Source organism: Vanellus vanellus (genome assembly GCF_965231255.1).
Source record: "Vanellus vanellus genome assembly, chromosome: 4".
Taxonomy (NCBI): Eukaryota; Metazoa; Chordata; class Aves; order Charadriiformes; family Charadriidae; genus Vanellus; species Vanellus vanellus.
In genome coordinates this window covers 13,675,716-13,689,042 of record NC_138909.1, presented here as the reverse complement: position 1 = coordinate 13,689,042, position 13,327 = coordinate 13,675,716, and the positions used below count along the sequence as shown (strand labels likewise).

The window sequence follows — 13,327 nt, the reverse complement described above, 5'->3', positions numbered from 1 at the left end:
AGCAAAAAATTGCATATATAAACTCTAGTTCATACAAGAAGCTTTTTCATCCCTGTTCTGTACTACTTTATGGACTAAATGTATGCTGGTTCCTCAGTATCAAAGATACCTCACTGGACCCCTTTTGGTCTCCTAAGCAAACTAGGGTTATCGAACTTAAATTTATTCTTTCATCATTAAAAGTAAGCCACCTCTGATAACCCTCTTCACCTAAAAAGATAGAGCTTTCTTGGATGTCTTTCAGCGCTGTTCCTTTGAGGAAGAGACATTGTAATAGACTTGTCAGGAAAATTATCCTTTTCAGCTTTTATGTTTGAAACTTTATCATTGTTTCATAATTTATAGATGTATATAATGGTGAAGAATTAGGAACCAATGGTAGAATATACAACTGTTGGGTTTTTTTGTCCTTTCCTAACAGATGCAGCTAATACCTTTGCTAACTCTTTAATGTAACATTGGGCAGCTCGCTGTTATTATTAGTCATATTAGTTAGAATTCTATATGTAGGGGGTTTTTACTGATGATACTGACATAAGTAGCTAGTGCTTCTCACAGAGTAATTGGTATAATTGAAGAATGCTATCTATTTATTATGAAATTAAAGACTATGGGAGAAAATTTTGGAATTTCCGGGGACACGGCCTCTGGTGAAATACTGCATCTCCAGTTACTGGCAAGTTTTATTAGAGTATTTTGTTTATGATTAAGAGGACATTGACATTGGTGAATTATTTATTTTGTGACTTTTAATGTTTTTTTTTATATACAGGTTGCTCAAGGAAGGAAATCACTGAACACTGGGAATGGCTTGAACAGAATTTGTTGCAAACCCTTTCAATCTTTGAAAATGAGAATGACATAAATACATTCGTCAGAGGAAAAATACAGGTAGTTAAATATATTATTATAAATGTGGTTAATGGTAAATGTGACTGTGGAAGGAAAACTGACGTGAATTCCAAACAAATTTGATCTGGTAGTCCCCAGGCTGCTCGACCTTTTTGAAGGAAAACCAGATTCTAAGTAGCAACATGTGTGTAAAAATTAAGGAAACTGGGATTAGCGCACATAACTGCAGCAGTGTGATTTTTTAAAAAAATAATAAATATATATAAAAATTTTTTTCAAACATAGTATGTTCTGAAATTAATTGCACTGTTGTTTCTTAAACTTTGACAGTTTTCTAGGTAACTGCTTTTCCAGTGCAAAGCTTTTATATTTTTTTTCCATGCACTCGTATAATGTCTTCTTACCCTCTTCTGAGTAGTTAAATCCTGTAGTGTTGGAGTTAGTGCTTCATATAGGTGTTAGGGGTTGCTGGTTGTGGTTGATTGATTCCCCCCCCTCCCCCCCCCCCCCCCCCCATTTGTTTGTTTGTTGGGGGGGAGCTTTGGTGTGGTTTTTTTTCAGTTTTACCAGATTTTTTTTTTTCTCTTTATAGGAGAAGGGAGTAGCTATACTGTTAAAAAGTACTTTATCAACACTAAGAATTATCTAAAAATAAATATTTTGGTAAAAGATTGATTGTAAGCAAAATTACTGTACTTACTTGGTGTGTATTCTAAGCATTGGCTTTGTCTCATTCCTATTTTAACATTTCATGTAGTAACTCAACTGTCTTAAGAATCCCCTGGTTGTTTGTGTTTTACCAGTGAATCAGGTGGGAAGGCTATAGATGATCATGGAAGCACCTTATGCGAGAAGACACCTCTCTTGTGAAATGTAATCTTTTAAGGAAATCACTATTTTTAGAGTGGGAAAAATATTAAATGTGAATGATGGTTTGCTGTCTTATGCTCTGCTTTCCATGTAAATATGGAGCAATTTGAGGGCAAGAAGTCAATTTTTATAAATCTTTTCTATTGCCTTCTATATTAGAGATTGGGAAAATAAGTGAATAGACCAGAACTTCAGTGTAGAACAGAAGGAGCCATAGTCTTTGAGGTATCAAAAAGCAGCTTTTCATCACACTGCTGCCACTTCAATTTTGAGGAAGGTCTTCTGCACCTGAACGTGTGATTATTTTTCTATCCTGCCAGTTAATCTAATAGGAGATATTTCTTTTTTTCCCCTCTTGCTCTTCTCTTTTGCTTAAGGCCCACTAAGAGGGGTCATAGAAGTTGTTTGGTATTTTCCCTAATGAATAGCAGATCTTTTTTTCCTTTTACTTTTTTCCTTCCTTTTAGAACCAGATTTTCTGGTGAAATCCTGTCCTTGTCTCCTCAGGGAGCATATTTACATGGAAGGGGAAAATACTACAAATCATAGGTGCTTTACAGAGTTGTTAGGAGTATTTGAGATAGGCTGGTTAATTTAAAACAGGGTACTGGCACGTGGCTGATGTTCAGCTGCTTTTGACATAGGTATGGTAGGGAGCAAGGTCATTAGAAAGACAGCCTTGAATAAAGTAAATAACTATATAAGCAAAAGAATGAGCAGAAGAATAAGAGATTAGCAAAAGACTTTCTTGACATTGCAGTAACTGTTGTAGCCTCTGGCCCAGACAGCAATGCTAATAACGATATCTGATACCCCATGGCAACTAACATGCTATGTACTTCTTTCACTCCCTACTAGGGCATCATTGCTGAATACAATAAAATCAATGGCATCAAGGAGGATGATGATACAGAAAAATTTAAGGAAGCCATAGTGAAATTTCACAAGCTATTTGGGATGCCGGAAGAAGAGAAATTGGTGAACTACTATTCCTGCAGTTACTGGAAGGGGAAGGTTCCCCGTCAAGGCTGGGTTTATCTCAGCATTAATCACCTGTGCTTTTACTCTTTCCTCATGGGCAGGGAAGGTACGTTTTACAGTGTGACGGTGCTCTGTGCATCTAAGAATTGTTAGGAAATCTTCTGTAATTTGCTACTGTTCACCTGCTGAACTGCTGGGGGTGAAACGACACTGCTGAGGACAAGAGGAACTGGGAGCGATTCACCAGTTATCATGCTGCTTAACTGTGTGCTTTCTCCATTGTTTGTGTGGTATTTCTCGAAGGAGTTCTCTCTAAAACAGTATGTGGGCGCTGTTTAGAGGCCTGGTTCACTTCAGGGACTGTGCCCAAAAGGGAACAAGGATGAGATCACACCAGTTTTGGCTCCTTCTTGTCTTTATGCAGTCTTCCAGTCCTAATCTGGCAGTCTCCGCAACCTCAAATGCCATGTTTACTCTTGTACGACACCAGAGCATCAGAAAGTGGTCAGAGGAGACCTAGGATCAAGAACTACATAGTGTGGATGCAACCAGTCTGCTCTAGAGGGAGTTAATTCTAGGCAGTGTGGAAGTGAACACGTCTGCAGTACTTGGTTATGGGCAATGGATCAGTCCCAGGTCTTTCTGTTGAGCTATGTAGACATAGCCTAGTGAATTACTGATTTTTTTTTTTTTTTTTTTTTTTTTGACAAAAATAAATGTAGATTTAGTCCCTGTTTTAAAGACAATATCCTAACCTTTAGTGGCGTTGGAGGAAAAGCCAAAGATCTGTCATTACTGTAATATTTGAAACTTTTTAATATATTAAAATAATGCAAGCCTGACTGATGTGTTTAGGCTATGTTTCTTTGCTTCCATAGGAAAACAGGACATCGGAGTCTGAGCAAGTGCTGTGGCAATGATAAATTGTGTCAGTCCACCTAGCTCTGTAATGCTTTTGTGTGGTGTTCTGTGCAGAAGTAAATGATATTTAAACTTTTATCTGCAGTTTGTTGGGTACAAGCTGGGTCTATTTATGCTGTCCTAGCTTTTCAAGATGCAAGAAAATTTCAGCTGAATATATTTTATAGGAAGAGGAAGATAAATACTTTTGAATATGCTAATTTTTGTACTGAATTTTTTTTTTTGTTTGCTTCTGTTCAGCAAAGTTAGTTATCCGCTGGGTCGATATCACTCAACTTGAGAAGAATGCTACATTGCTCTTCCCTGATATGATCAAAGTGAGCACAAGGTCAAGTGAACATTTCTTTTCAGTATTCCTTAATATCAGCGAGACGTTTAAACTAATGGAACAGCTTGCCAATATAGCTATGCGACAGCTTTTGGACAATGAAGGATTTGAACAAGACAGGTCATTACCCAAACTGAAAAAGAAATCCCCCAAAAAAGTATCTGCACTAAAACGGTAGGTAGCACTGGCTTTTAGTCACTTGTTTCTCCTCAGTTCTTTTGCTTGCAGTGTTTTGTCAAAAAGTTTTCTGATGTTGCTGCCATTTACAGGTACTCCAAAAGGAATGATTGATTCCAGCAGTGGCAAAATGTGAATAATTATTTAAATATAATTACTTGGTCTCCTGTTAAAATAGGAAAGGGAAAATATTTGAATATGAACATGTTGCAGAAATAAATATATTTTGGCCAAATTCACGTTTGTTCAGAAGCTGTTTAGCGTATCTCTCAACACTGGCTGTATTAGGTATCTGTTGCAAGGATCTCTTCTGTTGCCAGGGAAGCTAATAAAGTGGTTTAAGTGTTATTAAGAAATGTGCCTAATGTTCATACTTGGTCCTATAACTGGAATTGAATAAATTACTCTAGATGATAAATTCTATCTCGAACTTATTTTAGGTAACAGATATAAAAATGACACAAAATTGTAAGGGATAAAAAAATTACTGGAAAATATTTCTACTTCTTTTATAGATATTATAGTGCAATTTGATAGTTTCTTGTTAATTTTTTCATTATTATATATGTTGATCATGTTAGTGACCTATACAGAACTGTAACTAGTGCTTGTTTATATTTCTCATTACTTAGTGATGTCTTACATGCATTACATCACTTAAGTTTGTTTTCTGAACTAGTCAGTGTTTTGCACTGAATGCATGATCAAGACTAAGTCTTGAAGTTGTTAACAAACTCTAAGGATTCTATCAAGCCTCAAAGAAGCATTTTTAGTGTACTATTACATGGGGTCATGTGTTACTTAATAATAAATGTATTCACTGTATATATTCACAGAAAGTAGGGCTGAAAGTGAAAAGATCACCCAGCCTGTCCCCTCTGAGAAGTTAGGATCAATGTATCCAAGTCATTCATAGCGGAATTTTTTTTTTTCATGTAGTTTTAGAATCTTCCAGCAGCAGAGACTATATATCCCCTATATGCAAGCTATTTCTACTGTTTTGCTGTATACCCACTGCTTAACTCAGTTGCATGTTGTAGGTAACTTGCCATGATTTGTATAGAATGTATCTTAATTTATTATGTATTTCTTAAAACAAGAAAAGCTTTCTGTGGGTGTTTTTTTTTAGGGATCTTGATGCCAGAGCAAAGAGTGAGAGATACCGTGCATTGTTCCGACTTCCCAAGGATGAGAAATTAGATGGGCACACAGACTGTACTCTCTGGACTCCATTCAACAAAATGCATATTTTGGGTCAGATGTTTGTTTCTACAAACTACATTTGCTTTACTAGTAAAGAAGAGAACTTGTGCAGCCTTATTATTCCTCTTCGAGAGGTAAATATTTGTATTTGTAAATTTATAGGGCAAATACTATACCGATATCTTACTGGAAGTTGCAGCGTAGCTTTGATGTTTTTTTCATTATGGGATAAATACCTCTCCATCCCTTTAACCTCTTTTGATTATCATATTCTGGTGTGTTCTAAGTAATACTTAATGACTGTGTATCTTAGTTCTAAGTTCCTACTACTAAAACTCACAGGGAGTTTCTCTGTCAGTTTTTACAACCCTCCTGAGTCCTTCCTCTCCTATAATTTGTATTCTGATTTACAGCCCCATTTTTGTGCCTCATGATAGAGACAGACGGTAAAACTTCCTAGATTGAGTGGAACTTCTATTAAAGAATCTGTCAGATAACATTTGCTTCTGTCCGATGTAAAAAGATTCATAATCCTAAAGATTTGAATTGTCTCTTCACACAGACTTGTAATTGTTTATTCCTGTATATGGAAAATATTTGTCAGCATTTTACAAATTGGTGTGCTTCCCTTTTTAAAACTGTCTGCTTAAAGCAGTAAAAAGAATTCAAGTTTAATGCAATGAAAAAATTACGTTGGGGAGGTTTTTTATGATTGAGGATTTGTGGGTTAAAGGAAAAATGTGTAAAGTAAGTCTTGAAAAGAATAGCAAAACTGATGTAACCAAGGACAGTTTGGCTTGACTTAAGAACCATGGAATATTTCAAGGCACTGTTTTTCCCCCCACAAATCATTAAGAGTAAAAACAAATGGTATTTGTTTGGAAACTTTGAAGTGCAGCTTCTCCACAGTGTGTTGCAATGACTTTGGTTATTTGAGAAGAGACATTCGATTATGGTTGCACTGTTTGTCTGGAACTCCAAGGGAACAACAGTCCTGCAGTAAAGTGGTGGAGGAGGAGAACAAAGTCAGCGTTTAACAGGAGCTCTTTTCCTGGATGCAGATTCAGCAACTGCTTTTGTTAACCACAGCCGCAGCAGCATGGGACTCAAAGCAGCTCTAAAGCTTTAGGAGAAAGAAATAGCTGAAGGCATAAGTGCTTTTGTGTGAGCAGTTATGTCTCGGCACCAGCAAGAACAGTAGCACACTGGGTAGTGCCAGTCCTCAGAACAGCTGATCGGTACCTGTAATAATTAAAGGGAAGCTTTCTATTTAATGAAAGCTTTGGGACAGACCCTAGCCTAGTTCTGGTATTCTGGATATCCTGGAGGTGTTTTGACAGATGAGACAATAACAAAGCATTGATTCAGAAACGGTGATTGGAAAAGATGATTTTCAGTGGCTGACTGCACTGCTCACTGCACCCAGTAGGTGCAGTCTCCAAGATCAGCACTTCAGATATGCGTGTGTCTCTACTTGAGTGGGAAATAAGCGGATATTTGCTCTCATTATAGCAGACCATGCTTGCTATAATGTCTGTCCTGTGCCTCTAGAACTCGTCTGTCTTTTGTGCTGATTGCACTCAAACAGTTTTTAAGTGGAACAGAAAAATGTCGTAGGACAGTATGCTGTTAGTGAAGGTCCTTTAAGTTAATGAGTAACTAATAGATTTGTAGTGAACAGAAAAATGAAAGTTGGAAGGATAGAGAAATGATTTAGCGCCTGAACTGTTTATTTCAGTCTTTAAATACATCTTCAAAGAAACTTGTGTGAAAATGGTTATCCTGTCCTTTTAGCTAGAGAGGTATATTATTATATAGTCTTACCATCAATGTATGTTTTAAAAAGGGTTAAAAAAAAAAAAGGCGAAAGTAAAATGTCCTGGTAAACTGAAATGTGCCCTCTTCCATTCTGAAGGCAGTAAGAGAGTTTTTGTTACCTAGGAAGTGGTTTAAAGTCATAAAAGCAGTGCTTAAAAGTACTTACAGTTGTGATTTGTCTTTTGTTCAATGTATGAACTGCACAAACTTGATTGGCTTATTTATTTTTAAGGCTAATAATTGGTAATGTTTAGAACACAGAGCTGTTCTGTAGTTCATCCGCAGTGTATTACTTATCCCTGAGATTTTTGTGTCAACGTGCTTTACCAAAAGCACAGGGAACTAGTGCCCTGTACGGAGTAGATTGTGATGTGAATACTGTTTACAGGTTGGAGTTCAGTTAGATTAGTGACCATTCCACTAACAGTTGAAGGCCAAACAGAAACATCCACCTCCCAGGGTTAAATATTTTGCTTTGTAACGAAAGACATGGGGTTGGTTTCCTGTTGTTGCAGATTTCTGTGTACTGTGAAAATACAGTTGCAATAACAGTTGTTATCACAGTATGCAACTATGATATAGTAGAACAGGAGTGTTACCCCAAAAATGGCTTATTCACATGTATTGGCAATAAAAACTAAGCAAAAGTCTTTGTCGATTCAGCCTGTAGTGGTGTTGGGGAGCAGGAGGAATTTGGAGGTCCTACAAAAAACCCCCATAGATCTTTATCCCACAGAAAAAAAAAATTGTTTTACTGATTCTTTTAAAATAAAGCCCGAGGAAAATAAAACTAAGCAGTGCAAAGGAGTTTTGCTGGAGAATGTACTGAAGCCACTTGTTTGAGGGCTGACAGTCTTTATCTTTCACACTTGTAAGTCCTTGTATCCAAATCATGTTTTCGTGCAGAGGCATATCCATAGTGATTTGATGTAAGGGGGAAAGGGGCATGAATTTATTGTATTGAGATGGTTTCTTAGACCAACTTGATTAATTGAAGATCTTAAGCTGTAGCTACTGTTTCTCTGTAGGTGACTATAGTGGAAAAGGCAGACAGCTCCAGTGTGTTACCCAGCCCATTATCGATCAGCACGAAAAACAGAATGACATTCCTCTTTGCCAACTTGAAAGACAGAGACTTTCTTGTACAGAGAATCTCAGACTTTCTGCAACAAACCACTTCAAAAATATACTTGGAAAAAAATATTTCTGGAAGTTATATCAGCTCAGATGATGAGGTATGTGGAGGAACATGAATCGCTTACTAGAAGGGGATTTTAACTGGTGTGGGGGGAGAAAAGTTGGGAAAAACCTTTAAGTTTTTGTAAAGCTAAACCTTTGTACACAGAAATGTTATCTCATTTGTGTTAATGCTTTTAGCTTCCGTAAGATGCACAGTTAAAATGTTAAGATTAGGATTTTTTTTTTTCATGTTAGACCTAAGAGAAATCACCATTGCTGCACAACAGCTACTCGAACTCCTGGTGTCACATTCTGAAATTGCAGGGTATCTTGTTGGAAAATGTCATAGTTTACTACCCGGTTAAATATTACTGTTTCATGTCTATCAAGTTGTCCAAGTTAAAATGTAATCGTGGAATTTTAATAATTTGAAGAAATTATCAGTTGATATGAAATTCTCTTTATTCAAGACTTTAACTGCTAAATCTCATTCTCTGATTCTTCAGAAAACAATGTCTGAGCTGAACAACTTTGCATGTGCACTGCTAGCAAACTTTGGAATGTTTGAACTAACAAATAACCCACAAACCCTGTCCTGGACATCAGATGGCCTTATTCTGAACCACCTCCTTATTTACTTACGCAAAGTAAATGGTTCTTAAAAGATATGATTAGATAAGCTTTTCTCAGGCACTTTGAATATCAAGGCTTCTGCTGAATTCCTAGTTTTTATGTATGAAATTTAGATACTTCATATCACAACTTCATCAGATCTGTTTAAACCCAGCAAAGTTTAGCAGTTCAGATCTCAAAGCAGAAGAGCCTTTTCTGCTTCATCGTTTTGGTTTTCTGTAGGTAGATCTCACATTTCACGTCTGTACTAAGCCATAACTTAGTATTGCACTGAGTAGCCCTACCCTGTTTGCCACGTAGATCTTAAAAGTCAGTTTTTTACTTGGCTTGGTTGATGGTGAGATATAATTAGTGTGGTGTTGTATTTGTGTACCAGAGCACACATGCATATACGTGCAATGCTGAAACTTTGTCTTGCCTTTTGCCCTAAATAGATCTACATATTGTACCCACTGAATTACAAACACAAACTTAATAACTGCAAGCATTTTATTATTACATTTAGTAATGCAACTATGTATGTAGACATGCAGGACTACTAATTTCAATTTCAGGCATATGGTGTGAACTGCTATATGAGATCTTACTGGAATACATTTTCAAAGCTGTTTGATAAGTTAAAAAACCCTATTTTTTCAAAATATTTTTTTTCCAAATCACAAATTGACAGTATTGAATTTTCTGTAGAACATTTTTTTTTTTAAGCGAGGGGAACAAAATTTTTGTGTGCATCTGTATAAATATCTATATAGATATAAACATGTATGTGTGCACACACATGTAATGTGTTATGTGTAAATCTTACATTCTGGACAGTCAAGGCCCGGGGAGTCAAGAGTCCTGTGATGTTTACAGAAGACCAAGGGAGCTGGTTTGATTGCCCAGGGCTACTTAAAGTTAACACTACATTAGCAATTCTAATTATAGGGTTTGATTGGAGGGGGAGCTATTGAGAAACTGGAAACGATTTCATTATTCTACCCTGATTTAATTTCTGCTGTCATATGCTCAGCCTGTGAATGTACCTGGGTAACTTAATTTGCTCAGTTTTTGTTAGCTTGTTAGTGTGTATAAATTTTGACATAAAATGAAGTAAAAAGTCCAGACTGGCTCAGCCCCATGTCTGTATTGCTTGTGACTGCTTTCTACAGGTGTTTACAAGATCAAGTAGTTTAATTTCTTCGAGCCCTCATAAAAGCCTCAGCTCTGAGTCGGAGGGAGATCGACAGTTCAATCTGAACGACAATGGCATTCCAACAGCAACTCAAGCTTTAATGACAATGTATCGGCGGAGGTCACCTGAGGAGTTCAACCCCAAGCTGGTAAAACATACCTTGGAGTGCTGTACTTGACTGAAAAAGTTGTTAACTTATGTTTTCTTTAAAATCCGTGTTTCTGACTGAGAATAGTTTCATTCTGCCACAGTTAAGAAGCAGTATTTTCCACAGAAATAAAGTATTGAACATGCTGTCGTTTTACTAATAGAAATGACTTCACTGCATTAAAAAGCACAGTTAGGTGTAAATCAAGGAGAGGTTGTATGCCTGCTCTTAAGTGCAGGTGCTTCAAGAATATTCTTTTAACAGCAAGTTCTACTGGAATAGAAACTAAGAAAGGGAGGAGGTCAGCCCATTAAGAAGAGAATTGGACTGTAGCCGAGTTATTTCTTGCTCACTTGGAAAGTTAGGATGTTGCAGGCTTTTCCACACTTAGCATTTCAGTGGGGCAGTTAGAAGGAGAAGCTGTATCTTTATGCCTGCCTCTCTTTGCTTTTAGGCTAAAGAGTTCTTGAAGGAACAGGCCTGGAAGATTCACTTTGCTGAATATGGCCAAGGAGTCTGTATGTATCGTACAGAGAAAACCAGAGACCTTGTGCTGAAGGGCATTCCAGAAAGCATGAGAGGGGAACTTTGGCTGCTATTTTCAGGTAGGTATTCATTTGAACATGACTGTGGGATGTAAGCAAAAGCATGAGGGAAGAAAGGATTTCAAAGATGTTTAAAAGTGCAGATAATAAGCATGTAAAAATACTTGGAGCAAGTAAGGCTGTGATCGTTAGCAGGCACCGGACTGGTTTAGACAAGAGTTCTGTTTAGACCAGTAAATACCGTTTTTCAAACAGGCTCAGATAATTAGGGAAGAATATAAAAAAGCAGAACACACTCTGTTACCAGAAGCCTGCAGTCTAGGGGCTTCGAGATGTTCAACAACCACCAGCAGGCCTAATTCTCATTTGTTTAGTCACTTCTGAATCCAATTAAGCTTTTGGCCTTTGCAGTAAGTTGTTGCAAGGAATTCCAAAGTTTAAGCATGTTGCATGGAACCACTGTTTCTCTCTCTTTTTTTTTTATTTTTAGTAATAAAAAAGTTACTTTATCATTTTAATGGGTGCCCCCAGTATGTGAAAAATGGTGAGAAGGTATTTCTTGCTGTCTTCTGTGCCATCAAGGATTCTCTAGATCTGTGTCCCCTTAAGTTTTTTTTTTTCCAAAATTGAAGACTTTTACTCATTTTATTACTAGTTATATGGAAATCAGTCCATACCTCAGGCTTTCTTCATAACCTTTCACTTACTGTATGCCTTCTCTAGCTCTGCCCCTCTCTGAGATAGTTACCACAGCTACCCACGCCATTTAGGATATGAGCACACCAGGGACTCTAGATGATGACCTAATGCTTTCTGGTTTGTGCTTAATCTTGTATATCTTCTCTTTGCTGCTGGGCATTAAACAAATGTTTCCAGAAAATACACACAGGAATGCACAGATCTGTCCTGTGTCTGATTAACAACTACTTTGGACCAATTTCATTAGTATTTTCTTTTGTGCATTACTTTGTGCTACTGACATTGGATTTCCTCTGCTGCGAAGAATTTCATTTCCAGGGAAGTTTTAAAGTCGGCAGTGAAATCTCATAGCAACTCTGTGAGCATGCGATAGTATCCCTAAGACAGTCTAGGTTCCTTGCCCAAGATGAGAGACTCATTTTCAGAAGCAGGAATAGAGCACAGGAGTTCCTGTCTCCTGCTTTTGGCTGAGATATTCTGCAACCAAGCATTAATCTACTCCCTCCTCAGGGCGAGTGGCTTTCTCGTTTTGAGTTATTTAGGATAACCAAACTCACAGCCAGCTGCAGAGAGAGTTCATGGTACTGTGTGACTGCACAGCTGGTTTGTTCTTCATGCCTCCTGTTTCTTTCTGGCTGAAAGAGAGGCTTTATCATCTTCCCTTTTTTTTTTTTTTTTTAACCTCATTATAAAATGCCTCTAGAGGAGAAGACAAGAAGGGGTGATAACTCAATCACCCAAGCACATCCTTTTTTTTTTTAATCACCTTTATGAAAATAACATATCATATTTGCTTTTGAAGTGTTTCTTGGTGGCATTCAAGATAAAAGGGTAGCACAAGATCGTCATATTGGGTTACTGTATCTGCTAACCTTTGCCTTTTTCTTCTGGTTTTAATTGTTTTCCCACTCCCAGGAGCCATTAATGAAATGGCCACTCATCCTGGCTATTATGAGGACCTAGTGGAGAAATCAATGGGGAAGTACAATCTTGCTACAGAAGAGATAGAGAGGGATCTGCACCGCTCCCTTCCAGAACACCCTGCATTCCAGAATGAGATGGGTATTGCTGCTCTAAGGAGAGTCTTGACAGCTTATGCTTTTAGGAATCCAAACATAGGATATTGTCAGGTAATTGAAATAACTTGGCACTCGTTCAGTTTCTGGCATCCCAGTCCTTCCCTTATACTCCTGTTTCTTCTGTGATGTACACGAGTATTTGGCTGTGTAAAGTACACCGATACACGTGTAATGCTGTGAGGTAAAGCCTCAATGCTGCAGAATTACAGTAACGCTGAGGTCAGAGGGATTTGACACAAGGACCTGCTGTAACAGAAGTATTAGCAGTGCATGCTGAGAGGTATGCATAGTTTTCTGTAAGCATATTTTCTGCCCATAAATCTAGAGACTGGACAGAGGATAACAGAGCTGTCCTGAGGTACATCTGCAGAAAATGACAAATGGATCCTGAAGAAAGGTTCTTTTCTTTTAAGCAGAAAAAAAAAACATTTAATTGTTCAGCCTTAAATTTTTACCTACTTATTCAATGTATTAGTTGTAAGAACCTTCCAGAAACTCTTTTACTTTTTTTTCAACAATGCCATTCCATCATTCAAAACAAAATTTAAAAAAAGAAAAAGCACCCTAGAAGATACCTTACCACAGTGGATCACAACCATGTACAGGTAGAGTGAATGCTGACCAGTGCATGGTTTTGGAGTTCTTATGCCTGTGATTCAGGTCACTTCAGAGCCTGGTCCCAAATCATTCTTTCTTGCTATGTAACTTTGACTTATCACC

The 13,327-nt window shown here is 37.4% G+C and overlaps 1 protein-coding gene across 1 annotated transcript in view; it reads left to right on the top strand.

The window, feature by feature from the left end:
- TBC1D9 (TBC1 domain family member 9) overlaps positions 1 to 13,327 on the top strand; it is a gene marked incomplete at both ends in the record, with an annotated part of 54,243 nt that overhangs the window by 21,469 nt on the left and 19,447 nt on the right. Inside the window, 8 exons of the mRNA XM_082482680.1 lie at positions 773 to 891; positions 2,581 to 2,809; positions 3,865 to 4,126; positions 5,259 to 5,466; positions 8,179 to 8,385; positions 10,114 to 10,284; positions 10,739 to 10,889; positions 12,444 to 12,658. Coding sequence (XP_082338806.1) covers positions 773 to 891; positions 2,581 to 2,809; positions 3,865 to 4,126; positions 5,259 to 5,466; positions 8,179 to 8,385; positions 10,114 to 10,284; positions 10,739 to 10,889; positions 12,444 to 12,658 — 1,562 coding nt within the window. The remainder of the gene's footprint in view (positions 1 to 772; positions 892 to 2,580; positions 2,810 to 3,864; positions 4,127 to 5,258; positions 5,467 to 8,178; positions 8,386 to 10,113; positions 10,285 to 10,738; positions 10,890 to 12,443; positions 12,659 to 13,327) is intronic.